This window comes from Hemiscyllium ocellatum, chromosome 6, assembly GCF_020745735.1.
Source record: "Hemiscyllium ocellatum isolate sHemOce1 chromosome 6, sHemOce1.pat.X.cur, whole genome shotgun sequence".
NCBI lineage: Eukaryota > Metazoa > Chordata > Chondrichthyes > Orectolobiformes > Hemiscylliidae > Hemiscyllium > Hemiscyllium ocellatum.
In genome coordinates, this window is record NC_083406.1 from 67,076,984 (window position 1) to 67,092,354 (window position 15,371).

The 15,371-nt window shown below is 39.5% G+C and overlaps 1 protein-coding gene across 1 annotated transcript in view; it reads left to right on the plus strand.

Moving 5' to 3' along the window:
* The window catches only part of gab2 (GRB2-associated binding protein 2), a 318,459-nt gene extending 305,614 nt beyond the window's left edge, over positions 1-12,845 (plus strand). Inside the window, exons 6-10 of the mRNA XM_060826622.1 lie at positions 4,224-4,509; positions 9,526-9,616; positions 10,409-10,511; positions 11,312-11,434; positions 12,357-12,845. Coding sequence (XP_060682605.1) covers positions 4,224-4,509; positions 9,526-9,616; positions 10,409-10,511; positions 11,312-11,434; positions 12,357-12,497 — 744 coding nt within the window. The 3' untranslated portion in view covers positions 12,498-12,845. The remainder of the gene's footprint in view (positions 1-4,223; positions 4,510-9,525; positions 9,617-10,408; positions 10,512-11,311; positions 11,435-12,356) is intronic.
* The last annotated feature ends 2,526 nt before the right edge of the window (positions 12,846-15,371 follow it).

Genomic DNA, 15,371 nt, shown 5'->3' on the forward strand with positions numbered 1-15,371 from the left:
ATTCACTTAATCATTTCTATAACCCTGTGCAGACGTTGTTTCCTCTGCACACTTTGCTCTATCCATCATTTTAGTGTCAGCTGCAAACTTTGACACAGTACATTTATTGAGTCATAGAGATGTACAGCATGGAAATAGACCCTTTGGTTCAACCCGTCCATGCCGACCAGATATCCCAACCCAATCTAGTCCCACCTGCCAGCGCCCGGTCCATATCCCTCCAAACCCATCCAGATGCCTTTTAAATATTGCAATTGTACTAGTCTCTACCACTTCCCTTGGCATATACGTACCACACTCTGCGTGAAAAAGTTGCTCCTTAGGTCTCTTTTATATCTTTCCCCTCTCACCCTAAACCTCTGCCCTCTAGTTCTGGACTCCCCTAACCCAGGGAAAAGACTTTGTCTATTTATCCCATCCATGCCCCTCATGATTTTATAAACCTCTATACGGTCACCCCTCAGCTTCCGACGCTCCAGGGAAAACAACCCTAGCCTGCTCAGCCTCTCCCTCTAGCTCAAATCCTCCAACCTTGGTAACATGTTTGTAAATCTTTTCTGAACCCTTTCAAATTTCACAACATCTTTTCGATAGGAAGGAGACCAGAATTGCACGCAATATTCCAACAGTGGCCTAACCAATGTCCTGTACAGTTGCAACATGACCTCCCAACTCCTGTACTCAATACTCTGACCAATAAAGGAAAGCATACCAAACGCCTTCTTCACTATCCTTTCTACCTGCAACTCTACTTTCAAGAAGCTATGAACCTGCACTCCAAGGTCTCTTTGTTCAGCAACACTCTTACCATTAAGTGTATAAGTCCTGCTAAGATTTGCTTTCCCAAAATGCAGCACCTCACATTTATCTAAATTAAACTCCATCTGCCGCTTTTCAGCCCATTGGCCTTGGTCCCCAACTCTAAATCATCCATGCAAGTTGTAAATAATTGCAGTCCCAACACTGATCCCTGAGGCACACCACTAGCCACTGATCTCCGAACAGAAAAAGACCCATTTATCCCCACTCTTTGCTTTCTGTTGGTTAACCAATCTTCTATCCAGACAGGCCAGATGTGCCGTGGTCCTTCCATGACTCTTCCTGGCCTGGATTTCCAAGGATTGAAGTGAGCCAGCTCGAGGGGAGGATGAGGGCCAGTCACCTCTGCAGAAAATTGCTGAGGGACCTGCGTGTGGCTCCTCCTCCAATTGAATACCTCGCTGTCACTGTCCTGTCTCCAGGTGAGGATCATGGCTGCTTCTTGGCTGATGTGCTCAGCTCACCAGCTGCAGCTGTTAAACACACAGCAGGCAGAAGGAGTCTCACAGCCTTAGGTCAGAGGCAGTGCCCGATGCAGCACGCCAGAGGGCCTGGTGAATTCAATGCTCCATTTCCGTGCTACGACCAGTGGTGGGACCTGGATGTCTCTGCATTCCCACAGGATCCAGTACCCACAGGGTGAGTATCCTCTCCTCATTAGGAGGGATGGACAGGAAATCTCCCCTCCCCCAAATCTGTTTGCTTTTCTCTGCCCTGGTTTGAGTTATAGGGAGAGGCTGAATATGCTGGGGCTTTTTTTCCCCGAGAGCGACAGAGATTGACAGATGACTTTATAGAGATTTATAAAATCATGAAGGGCATGGATAGGGTGAATAGCCAAGGTCTTTTTCCCTAGAAAGTGGAGTCCAAAATTAGAGGGCATAGGTTTTATGTGAGATGGGAAAGATTTAAAAAGGACCTGCAGGGTAACTTTTTCACACGAGGATGGTGCATGTCTGGAATGAGCTTCCAGAGGAAGTAATGGAGGTATGTTGAGTTACAACATTTAAAAGGCACCTGGATGGGTATATGAATAGGAAACATTTAGAAGGAAATGGGCCAAATGCTGACAAATGGACTAGGTCAGATTGGGATGTCTGGTCAGCGCGGTTGAGTTGGACCAATGAGTTTGTTTCTGAACTGTATGACTCTATGTCTTCTCCAGTATTGGCATAAAATGAACAAATGGGTGAGCACAAGGGTGTGGCACAATTGTGGGGCAAGATGTGAAGCATTCTGAGGGAGTGAGGAGGCAGAGTTAATGATGTGAGAGGGCGTCAGGGTAAGGGAAGCATGCAATAGAGGGGCTGTCAGAGCAGAAGCCTTGGTGGGAGGTGGGTACAATAGCAGGTATCCAGCGAGTGCGAGGCAGCAGGGAGTGACAATGGTATTTACCTTAATGGCATGGTGAAAGTCATTGATTGTCTTTCAGCACTGCCAACCAATCCTCTGAACCCTGGACAGAGTACCGACCCATGACCAGGCAGGCATGGTGTGCTCCTCCCTTCTCTGGGAAAAGGGTGGCCTCCTGTGCATTACCATGTCAACGAAGACCTCCACATTCCTGCTGGTGGACCTCAGTGTCATCTTGCTCTTATCAGCCATCTCCGTCCACTCACCAGTCATGAGCAGTGCAGGTGCCAGGTGCTAGTGTCCCACCTTTGCTCACAAATGTGGCATGGCTGAAGAAATGCTGGTCTGAAGACAGACATCCAGTTAACGGCGATTCCAATCAGAAACAGCGTGTGGTAAGATGACATGGAGAGACAAATTGGTACTCCCCACTGGGTCAGCAATGGAATTAAAGCAGTGATTATGGAAAGATCTGGCAAAGAAACTCCTCTCGCCTCACAAGATAGTTTCACTCAACCAAGCTCGACCCAACCCATATTTAGCCATAAACCGTACAACTCTGCCAACAATATTAAAATGGTATGTGGCAAATTTTGTCTGGTAATCAGCTTAGTGAAAGGTGGACATGTGAATGGCAAGACTTGACTGAATCGAGGAACAGGGAATCAATATCACTGAGTCTAGAGATAATAAGCATGAAGGCCATACAGTTTTGGATGAGTTTACATTTGTGATGGGTGAAGCTTAGGAGGCTGACATTCTGCTGGAATTGTTTGTCCTGGATTGGACACAATATTGCACTCGAGGGGTAACCCATGATTTATAGCAGTTTAACACACTTACATTTCTATCCTTCTATTTATGGAGCCTTGTCTTGCCACCTTCAAAAATATATGGCTTTAAAACCCTCAGTGTCTTTGTTCCACCTCCTCTAATGCCAGCTGTTTTTTTTTAAATGTTGTCTGCTTTTTGAGAATTAGCATATATGAATAATATTTAAACATCTCAAGTGTGTGTGTAAGAGTATCAGAAAGTACCAGTGGCCAGATGAATGACTAAAGAGCGCAAGAAGCATTATTAGTTTCCTGTTGAACACACTTGACTGCAAGTCAAATCAAGACAATGTATATTTTGTTACAGTTGGAATTTTATTTTTCTCGTAATTTTCTGTAATTTCTGTGCATGTAATATAGAGTTGAACTTCCCACAGAAATAAATACGTTTTGTAATGGGCTGCACCATTCCCTACAGATTCCTAACTTATCCTGCCTCAGTTTATTTATGGAAACCCTTATACTTGTCTTTGTTACCACAGAGCTGACTACCCTCTTGCGAGCACCCTCTATAAAGTTGAGATCATCCAAACTCTGCTCCTGTCCTAACCTACACCAAGTCTCTTTCATCTATTACCCTTTTGTTTTCTGACTTCTGTTGGTTCCTGATTAAATAATGACTTGGTTTTAATGTTCTCATCATTGCTTTCAGAATTCTCTAATGCTTTACCCTTTCCTATCTCTATAATGCCTTCAACATATCTCCTGTAATTCTGATCTCTTCATCACTCTGAATGTTAATAACTCCACCTTTGGTAGCCATGCCTTCCTGGTTAACTAGGCTCCATGTCCTAGAAATCCCTTAGATACTTTTCTGACTCTTTAGCTTTATTCTCACATAAGTTCTTTAAAAATTACTTGACCAACAGTTTGTTTATCTGACATAATATTGCCTAATGTGACTTGGTGTTAAATATTGCTTTATAGTTGCTGTAAAGCATTTTGAGATACTTTGTTACCTTAAAAGTGCCATATAAATTAGTTGTCAATTAATTTCACTCTTTATTTGCCCAGTTGTTACTTTGCACCTGGAATTTAGGCAAATTTGTGATCCCTCTTTTAAATTAAAGCATTGTAAGAAATTCAAGAATCATTATGTTAATTCACTAGCATTCTAGAGCAACAAATCTAAAAATTTCTAAATATAAGTTATACGAGACACAGTTAAACATATCTAGTTCTGGATTAAAGGACGTTGGAAATTATATATGTTCACAGAGATCAAAATGTACGTCATCCCGCTCAGAAAGTTTGGAATCCGAAGATAATTATGTGCCAATGAACCCAGGTTCCTTGTCTTCATTTGTTACAACCACTGCAGAGAGTTGTCAGGATGTCTACATACCCATGAGTCCTGGTCCGCACCACTTTGACTTCCCTGGATTCTCCTCAGCCACATTCCCCACACGCAAAGGAAGTACAGCCTCTCTCTGCCACAAACCCAACTTTCCTGGAGATTTGCTGCCACCTCCAGTCAACCGTAATCTCAAACCCGACAGAAAATGTAAGTTCTATCAGTTTCACATACATTGATCTGGAAAAATATACCTTTGTTGCCTCAGATGTACAAATATAATATTTCAACCTGTGCTGTTATGGTCATAAAAATGAACAACAATGGAGAAAGTCAGCAGGCCTGGCAGCAACTGTGGAGAGAGAAACAGAGTTAACTTTTCAGATCATGATCCTTAATCAGAAATCAGACTTTCTGTTATGAGAAGGACTTTCCGGCCCCTGTTCTTACTGTGGTTTAGGTGGAAAGGAACATAAAAATGCTCCCCTCCCCAGCTTTCCTGCCAATCCCCTACCTGAAATAGGATTGACATCAGCAGCCCACCTGACATTTTTCAAAAAAAATGAAATGAGACAATTGAGCTTGTCAGCAAGTCATTTAACACAAATATTGCATCTATCATAAAATGGTCTGTGTGAGCAGAGAGATGGGAATTCAAAGGGTGTCTCTTTTAACCAAAGGAGGATACATCCTTCAGATGATGCTCTATACACATGAGGGTATCTCCACCCCAGAGTGTCTGTTCCCCTCCCCACCATTGTTGGGTGGTCACCAAAACTACATCTCCACCACCCCATCATACTACCACCACTCCTCCCCCCAGCACTCCTCAAAGATCCCTGCCTAAAAGACCTGGAACTTACCTTGGTCTGAGATCCATCCTTTATCTTCATGGGTTTCCTTAGTCCCCTCAGTTCTGTCATTCCTCAGGCTGCTTGTAGAGCCAACCAATCATATTGGCTGGCAGCTCTTGCGGGCAGGACCTCGTCCTACAGAGGAATGGAAGTCCAATTCTCACCACCCAAAGGTCACCCAGTTAGAATTATGGCTGCAGAGCAAGCATGTTTAGTGTCAGTTCATTTGAGACTGAGTGTTTTTGTAGGAGTGGGCATATGCGAGGTATAAACCCCAACCCAATCACTGTAACGTTTAGTCCCATGTATTTGATGAAAGATCGTGACCTGAAAGGCTGGCTCTATTTCTATCTCCACAGATGCTGCCCAACCTACTGATTATTTTATTCTGTTTCCATTTCTTATTTCGAACAGTTACAGTGTTTTGATTTTGGTTTTGGGCTGTTTCAGTGATCAACACAGCTCGCAAACAATAATTTTAACTCCTACAGTTACAGATCAAGTTACAAGTACTTTCAAAATTACTTTTAAAAAAATCAAGATGCGGCTGTCACTGGCAATCCCACGTTAATTGCTCATCTTTAGTTGCCTAACGGTAAGGTCAAGCCTTGATCTTCATTCAATTCACCGTGGTGGTGCCATGACATTAATTAGGATATACCAAAATGTTCAAATGAAATAGCAATAACTTGAAGCATGATTTCCATAATCTCACACCAAAGGCAATGTGATTAAAAGCTATTCACAAATTACATTAATGCACCTGGAGATAATATATTTTCATTACACCAGTGGAGTGCAGAATGATACTGGAATCTGCAACAAGGACACTGACAAGAGAATTGCTTTCTCCTGGATGGTACTGGATTGCTTGAGTGTTGTACACATTCAGATTAATAATGAACATTCAATCAAACTCCTGAAGCTGCTAATAGATGGTGCAGATCTTAAAAGAGGATTCAGCCTGTGCCCTGCTGCTGTAATCACCATATTAAGTTACGAACTATCAGTGGAGGTCCAAAGATATTAATTATTTGGGATTCTGTAAGAGTCAAGGAGGTGATTAGGCTTTTTCTTCTTTGCCTGGCACCAATAAACACAATAATGATCAACTGATGCTGTTTGCCCACTGTAACTTCACCCACTGAGGGTCATCCTCTCAGTAAAACATAGTTTTGCTATGGTTCCTGGTAGCATATGTGATTGATGTTGAGGGCAGCTATTCTCACCTCTCCTCCGTCATGAGAGTAATTTCTGATTTTATACTCTTGCTGGAGACCTTGCCAGCTGGAAGCCTGTGCTACAAATTCAGGTGTGTGTGAAACAGAATGAATGGCTGAAAGATTATGCACAGTCCATGCTAAGGTCACAAATGCAAACTGCTGACAGGCAAGATATCCAGCTGGAATTTTAAAAGTACAAACTTTTCTCCTTAGGTGTGCACCATTCTATGGTATATTATTTGTTTGTAATGTTGAATTATGAATTTACATCATCACATAATTGATGCACATTTCTTGATTCTAAGTATTTACACTGTTTGAATTAATAGCTCACTCCTTTGATATTTTAGAAGTACTGAAATATATTAAACTTCTATAGCAGTAATTTCTATACCAGCTCTAATGCATTGAGCACCTTTCAAATTACTGTAATGTTTCAATCTACAGTCTACAGCTCTGTTAATGTCACAGCAATAATCAGTTAAAAGTGCCAGAAATGTATGTTGGCGATATAAGCTGGCAACTATTTACCATTCTTTCATTGACTAATTATCAAAGATAGTAGGTTATAACAAAGATTAACACTGTGGTCAAAATAGAAAATGAAGGAAATCAACCCAAATACATTGCAAGTATGATTGATCTGATATTATCACCAACACGCCCAGTCAACAATTCTTTCCCATCATTAATTGCCCTTGAGAAGATGGTAGTGAACTTCTTGAGTTGCTGCAGACTGTGTGGTGTAGGTACGCCTACAGTGCTTTTCGGAAGGGAGTACCATGTTTTTGACCCAATGCCAGCTAAGGATTGATGATGTTTGTTATGTGACTTGGAGGGGAACTTGCAGATGGTGGTGTTCCCATGTATCTGCTGCCCTTGTCCTTCTGGGTAAGAGAGTTTGGAAGATTCAATTGAGAAGTCATAGTAAGTTGCTGCAGTGCACCTTGTAGATATTGTTGTCAGTATGCAGTAGTAGTAGTGGAGGGAGCGAACATTAAATATCTGTGGCAGATGGAGTGTTGATCAAGTGGGCTTCTGTGTCCTGGACGGTGTCAAGCTTCCTAAGTGTAGTTGGAGCTGCACTCATCCAGGCAAGCAGAACATTTTCCATCATTTTCCTGTCTTGTGCATTGTAGGTGGTGGTTAGTCTTTGGGGAATCTGAAAGTGAATATTCACAGCAGAGTTCTCAGCCTCTGATTTAATGAGAATGATGGTTTAAAACATAGAATGAACTAATTCTCAAAATGAGCAAATAGCATAAAAATTATATATTGACAGTCAGCACCAGGTGGCTGAACAATGTAATAGACAATTGCTTTAATTCCTGTGTCAAATTGAGAATTAATTGTGTCTTTAATGAAAAATCATACTATTGTCATTTGATCGAGACATTAAGAGATCGAAATTGATCCAGATGAAAAATGAGAGCATATTACCAAGTGAAGCTTTGTAGGTGTCCCATGCAACGGAGACGTCAGATTTCCTGCACATAAAATGAAGGGCCCTAACTTTGTTTTCAAGGCCTTGCAGAAATTCAATTTGATTGAGCACAGCAAGAACTGAATCTGCTCCCCTTGAAAGTAAACAATTGAGCAATGCCTAATCAAAAATTGCTACTTTCATGTGTTCTGATTGCATTGTACTTCTCTTTTTTTTTGTTTATTTTGTCAAACACTTTTTGTTTAATATAATTGCTATGCTCCCTGACTAGGAGAGCGCTGAGATATTGTTACACAATATCTGACTCTCCAGTACAGGACCAAGGTTGCCACCGGGAAAAGTAGACATACATTTGGTTCTCAGCTAAATTCCTAGTTCTTTACAGCTAATCCAACAACAATTAACATCTCTGTTTGATTTGAAGTCATGTGTTTATCACTTTAACTACTTCAGTCAATGGCTTTCCTAAACTGTAGGAAAATTATAAATCACCATTTCTTATGTTTTGGAAATAAACTGAGCTCCTTTTTCGAATAGTTTGGAGCTTGTGTTCTCCGTGGTATCACTTATGTGGTAAGATGGTTCAACCCTCTTATAGATTTAGCATTTGTTGTTCTTTGGCACTTGTGGATTTGTAGCACACATCACAGGCAATGTACATTATTCAGGTATGCATAGTATTCCTTCTGTGGCACTATCCTTAATGCTCATGGTCACTTCTTTTACCTCAAGGTTCAATCTGCAGCTCTTCACACTGCTCAACTCCAGCACAGCAAGACCTCTGTTTCTGTGAGGAAGAACATGCATTGTAATGACTGTTTGATTTGGATTGAATCACAATTCCTCTGCATCCTCTTAGCATGAAATTGAGTTTTTTCAGAACCCCTTTGATAGCCATTTTCTTTCAAGTGTTCCGAAAAGACCTTCAGATATAGGATGGCATTATTCTGTGCTCCAGTACCATTCTTCACCTTTCGATTTATTATTGTGGGCTTATCAATTTTCCTAATATGAGTGGTTGTTTGAATTTCTTTCTCTAAACTATCAGATCTGGACATTTTATGCTAATTATAAAACACACCCATTGAAAAATCACCTTCCAATCATATGACGAGAAGGTCTGGTATCAGTATATACAAAGGGTTTCAATGGGACAGTTGGATGCTTCCAATATGTTGAATATAATATCATTGTTCACCAAGCAAAGAAAGCTGTGACTCAACCTCCATGTAAAATACCAATGGAATTAAAAGGAAAGCTTGAAAGAGAGCTTGAAAGGGCAGAAGAAAAGAAAGTGATTGCTAAAGTCACAAAATCTGTAGATTGGATAAGTTTCATCATGGTGAGAGAGAGACCAGGTGGATGGCTAAGAATTTGTCAGGATCGCAAAGATCTTAGCCAAACTGTAAAGAGGGATCATATTGTTCCGATAGTGTACTGTGTTGTCAAAATCACCAGTATCTATGTCTAGGTTGCATAGGTGTTTTGATTTCTTTTCCTGCCTTTCGATGTGTTGGTCTGGTTCCGGTCACTTGTCTATCAGCATCTTCCTTGATTCCACACATTTTCCTAGTGATTGCCTTTCCACAAGGTGTCTGCAGAACATCTCGTTTAGACAGAAAGTCCGCTATTTTGAAAAGATTTACATTAACAATGTTTAATTGTATCATACTCAGCAATTGTGTGATTATGGTTTGTATTTCAGCCAAACAAGGTCCAATGGAATCGCGAAACCATACATTCATTGACGAGCTTCCCTTCAAGTCTCCTGTAACCAGATCTTGGTCCAGGCCTGTGTAAGTGACCTTTTAAAAATAAGTCCAGAAGATATTGGCAGTCACTTCCAAAACAAGTAAACCTTTGGGGAGTGAAACTGTTCCCGGCTAGCAACACAAAATAAGGTTATAGTGAATCAGCAGCCAACATTTCAGCAGTTTGTTTTTACTTTCCATCGACTTGGAATTGCTAAGAGTTTGAATTTCAATAGAAGGAGCAGACATGGTGAAAAAAAGGGTGAGCTATTTGTCATGTGATTACTCAGAAATAATGACTTAGACAAATTCTATCGCCTTCCCTCTGTCTATAAATTGAGGGCAGTGGCACAAAAATGATGATTCCTTTTGAGAGATTCTGGAGTAGATCATCATGTTTATTTTAATATATTTTGTGCAGCAAACTGTATCTTCCTGGGCAAGATTCACCCAGTGATTTCTTCCACCCTTTTGCAGAAATGCATTCCTTCTGTCATGTATGGTTGGGTAGAGAGACAATTAAAAATGTCTGGGAAATTTGATGGAGGTTCAGTGCATTGCAACCTTGGTGTTATGAAAGATCTTTGATTCGTGGAAGTGTGATGGAAGCTGGTTCAATTGAGGCATTCACGGGGCCATTAGATGCTATTTGAAGAGAAACAATGTGCAAGGATATGTACGGGGGAAGGGTAGTAGAATAACGCTGAGTCATAATGCTCTTTGGAGTACTGTTGCAGACATGATGGGCCAAATGGTCACCTCCTGGACCATAACATTTTTGTAATTCATTGTTAGTGTTTTAGTTCTTGAAAGAAAGTTGTATTTTATTGATTCTAGAGCTGCTGTGAACCCCATTTCTTCACAAAATTGCCGCCCATTATCAACACAAAGTGTCACCAGCACTGACTCAGGAGACAGTGAAGAAAATTATGTTCCAATGGTAAGTGATTAAAAACATGATGCTCCAGCAGATTATTTGTAAGTTGCAAACGAAATAGAAATTGGTTATACTAACATACAAAATGATAACCATGAAGAGATCATTTGGCCCAACAAACCTATCTCACACAATACAAATTTATTATGCACAACTGCATTAATATTTTCATTGAAGAATGCAAGTATATCCAATTTCACAATTAGTACAAAGAGCTTGTTATTCCAGTTTGATTTTAAAATTTACGACTTTCACACTTCTTAGAACTCACCACTATCATGAAGATTCTTGTTCATAAAGGGTAGGAGTAAGGCATCTTCTTCAGCCCCTCCCATCAGAAGACTTGAGACCTACTATGCACATGATATGCACTGTGGAAGTAGGGATCTATCCACCTACTAACAGCATCAGTTTTTGTGCGAATCAAAAAGCCTCTCAATAATACAGGGCTCCCAAAGCTAACAGACTGTGGCAATCAAAGTTGCAATTATTGTCCCCAGTGTCTGTGTCTCAAAGTGTTGGAACAAGCAATTACCATTTCTTGATTTACTGAAATTGAGGTGAGTTCACAATGATCCAGATGCACAGGGTGCTTCAATGTTAGGCCTGCTGAAAACAACTTTATTGACTCTCTTCACCAAAGTCTACCTGTATCCTGTGTTTTCAGAATATACCAAAGAACTTTACAGCTGCATGTTGAATTAAGGAAGTTTATCATGTTCTTGTTACAACTAAAATCAGTAAGTCTGCCTTCATTGTGATAGGAAACATTTATCTTTTTATTTCATTTACCCCTACAACAGCAGAATCCAATTTCTACCTCTCCAATGAATGCTGTGACTGGCAGCCCTGGTGCAAGGAAGACTGGGAGTGTGGATTATTTGTCTTTAGATTTTCAGCCTAGCTCTCCTGGTCCTCATCGAAAGGTAAAACCTATAGTTTGTCTATTTTAGACCATTTGGTTCTATTTTTCATAGTAAATGTTCTCTGGATTTAAATATGTTGGGTTGAGCATTACAAAATTATTACACTATTGAGTATAGGTGTTGGGACATCTTGTTGCAACACAAGACTTTGGTGAGGCCACATTTGAAGTACTGTTGGCAGTTCTGGTTGCCCTACTATAAAAAGGATACTATTAAACTAGAAAGAATGCAGAAAAGATTTACTAGGATGCTACCTGAACTGGAAGGTTTGACTTATAGAAAGAGGATGAATAGGCTTCCCTGGTTCATAGGAGACTGAGGAGTGACCTTATCGAGGACTATAAAATTACGAGATGTTTAGATAAGGTAGCAAGCCAACAGCTTCTCCCCATGGTAAGGGAGTCTAAAACTAGAGACCATCGGTTTAAGGTGAGAGGGGCGAGGTACAAAAGAGTCAGGATGGGCAATTTTTTTCACATGGGAGGTGGTGAGTGTATGGAACAGGCTGGCAGAGGTATTGGTATTGGCGAGTATAATTTTGCCTGTTAAGAAACATTAGGACAGGTACACGGATGGGATAGTTATGGAGGGATATGGACCAAATGCAGGCAAATGGGCTAGAGCATGGTGTTAATGGACAAGTTTGGCCAAAGGGCCTATTTCCATGCTGTGGATCTCTATGACTCTAATCTGGCTCAGCTTCCCTTTTTCCTTCTCATTCCCTTGCCAGTTTTATTCTTATATACTTCCAGTGATCTAAATTGTCCAGTCTTAGTCTACTTCAGTACAAAACCCAATGAGGGTAACTATCAAAAATTAACAAAGTTATTCTATTTATGAATATGTAAAATATAGCCAATTTCAGTGTTACTTTGTGATAATGGAACAAACTCATTTAAATCTGTCTCCTGTCTCGAACCAGCCTTCCACATCCTCAGTGACATCAGATGAAAAAGTAGACTATGTACAAGTGGATAAGGAGAGGACCCAGGCTCTACAGAACACCATGCAAGAGTGGACTGATGTGAGACAATCCAGTGAGCCTTTGAAGAGTCTGAAATAGCAATATAAAAGGATAAACAATGGAAAGCAAACTATTGCAGTTCTGTAAAAGATGAATCTGCACTTTCTGTTAAACGATAATATGCCAGAATGAGGGAAGAGATATTATTTCTTGAATTGTCTCAAAATTTTATAGATAGCTTTCCATCACTTTTTGATATAACAGCCACTTCATTGTACCTGTTCAAACAGAAAGCAATTCTTCCACATGTTCACGCTGAAAAAAGCTTACAAAGATAAGGCAGATTTTACTGTGCTCAAATATTTGCCACATCTAAATAACTTCTGTTATACTTCTCTTAACAAACACCTGTGGTAAGAGTAAAGAATAAAATTGTTAGCTACTTGATTAAGGATTTTGAGAAGACTAACTATTTTTGTCATACTGTTTGTTAATGTCTTGGAAGGTGGTAATACATCTGAAACACAGCAGCAGAATATTATAAATTGTGAGTGAACTGAAGTAAATCATTTCAGCAATAAAAACTGAAAATCTGGAAAATCTCAGTAGGTCTGGCAGCATTTGGAGAGAGAGAAACAAAGTTAATGTTTTGAGTCTGGCTGTGACTTCTTCAGAACCTCAGAGTCATACTGGACTCAAAACATTATCTTTGTTTCATTCTCCACAGATGCTGCCAGACCTGCTGAGTTCCTCCAGTGCCTTCAGTGCTTATTCTGTATCTCCAACCTCTGCAGTACTTTAGTTTTACAATTTTTCAATACCCTGTATATCAATAACTGCTGAAAGAAACACAAAGAGCTAGATTTTCAAATTGCCATCCAAATTTAAAACTGTTGTGTAGACCAATCTTCTGATTGTAAAGATGTCCAATTTCACTAGCATTGATTTCAGCTGATATGCAAAACCAGGTTTACACCCAGCAGCAAGTTGGAAATGTACCCCTTACGACTGAGGGTATCTTGTCTCTTGAAGTCTGAGAAATGTAGTCATGAATGAATACTTCTACTCCTTCCAATTATCATAGCAGAATTTTATAAGATGTAGAGAAACCTTCAAAGAGAAATTGCAGGATACCCTAGAAATGTGGGCAACTTTCAGTGGACTCATCGCAACAAACTCATGACTTCTCAATAATTATCAATCTGACTTTAATACACTTTCTAAAGTACATTTTAAAAAGTAGTGTAGTAAATATCTGCAATCTTCAAAAATTGCTGAAAGTCTCATGTTTGTTCACCGTATTGAACTGAGATACAAAATAGAATTCATGTGAAAACTATTTATGATATTTAATAAAAAGTTCTTAGTATGAATCTAAAATGAAACATTATTTATGAATGGTGAAATGATCCTCATTTGAAGTGGTGTCACTTACAAACCTTTCTTAACAAACTTAAAAGATTTGAATAATTTTATTCTGTTTTAACAAAGAAAAACAAAGCAAATAGATGTGAAATAACTGAAATAGTGACTTGTTGGAAAATCTTTTGATAAATTATAAGCATATATCCATTTTTGCCAGTGCCATAAAGTACAGCTGCATTTCTAGATTTGAAGAATGTGACGAAGAAATAGATAGTGTTATGTTGACGGAGATGATTAAGAAGGATGGGAGGATGATTGAGTGAATTTTGAATACTAGAATGGAAAGGTTGGGCTGAATAACCTGCTTGTATTCTGTATATTCTATGTAAATAGTACTTCACAAAAATATCCCTTAAAAATAATTACCCTTTCAGTCAAAGCCTCATGACCACATCAGATAATATCACAAATTTAAACAGTCTTCCTCCAAATACATTTTGTATGAGAGACAAACTAATAAAGATACATATTTCTTCGAATCCTGATAATTCTGTGTAAACAATTTCAATAGATCTTCACAAAATAAGCAAATTCTCAATCAGTTGAAATGCATACATTAATCATATAAAATAGATTTGGAAAAGTATTAGATAAATTCTTAAATTACGGAACAGATAATGACTGATAAGCTAGCCAGATGTGCAGTAACATTAGAAGAATTTGCAATGATCAGCTATTTACTCATTTTCATTATTGTATCCAATCCTTCCACATCTGCATCCCCTCGCAGGATGGTCTTAGAGATTCTTGTATCTTCATCGAACAAAAATCCAACCAATCTCCACCAACTACCATCTGCCCAGCTGACATTGTACCCGAATTAAATGTCTTCTACTCCATCTCCATTCACTTTCTCCAAGTAATGTGTAATTTTGGAGCTATCTGCATGGATCCTTGTTGTGCCTATTTTCTTTACAGGAAATTGGGAACATGCTTTGATCCAGTTCTCTCTTCACAATCTCCCTTATTCTCTTTTTCAAGTACATTGAAAGCTTTTTATGCTGTTAACTGCTCTTGCCCTAAGCTAGTCAATTTAATCCATGTTGATTCTCGTTTAAATTCTCCTCTTGTCTTTTCTATTCCCCACCTTCTCCCTTCCTTTCCTTGACTTCTCTCTATATTTCTTGAGGTAGACTATCAATCAATATTCACTCTGAATGTACTGGTTCCCACAGCTGCCTTGACTATACTTTCTCACACCTTGAATACTTTAAGGACACAATTAAATTCTCCTAATTTCTCAGATTCCATCCTGTTCATTGATGCAGCATTTTCAATTCCAAGTATTTTCAGTATGCCTTCCTGTCTCCTCAACTGAGGATTCCCCAACATAGTTGGCCAGACCCTCAATTCCATTATTCTATTTGACATCCTCTCATTTCTCCCACTTCCTTCTAGAACAAGAATTGTCTTGCCTTGGCAATCACCTTCCACTTCACAAACTGTGTATTGAAAGGATCATCCTCTGCCAAGTTTGTCAACTCCAGCACGATGGCACCTTCAAATACAACTTCCCCAACCCTCTCCTTTCAGTGTTACATAGGGATG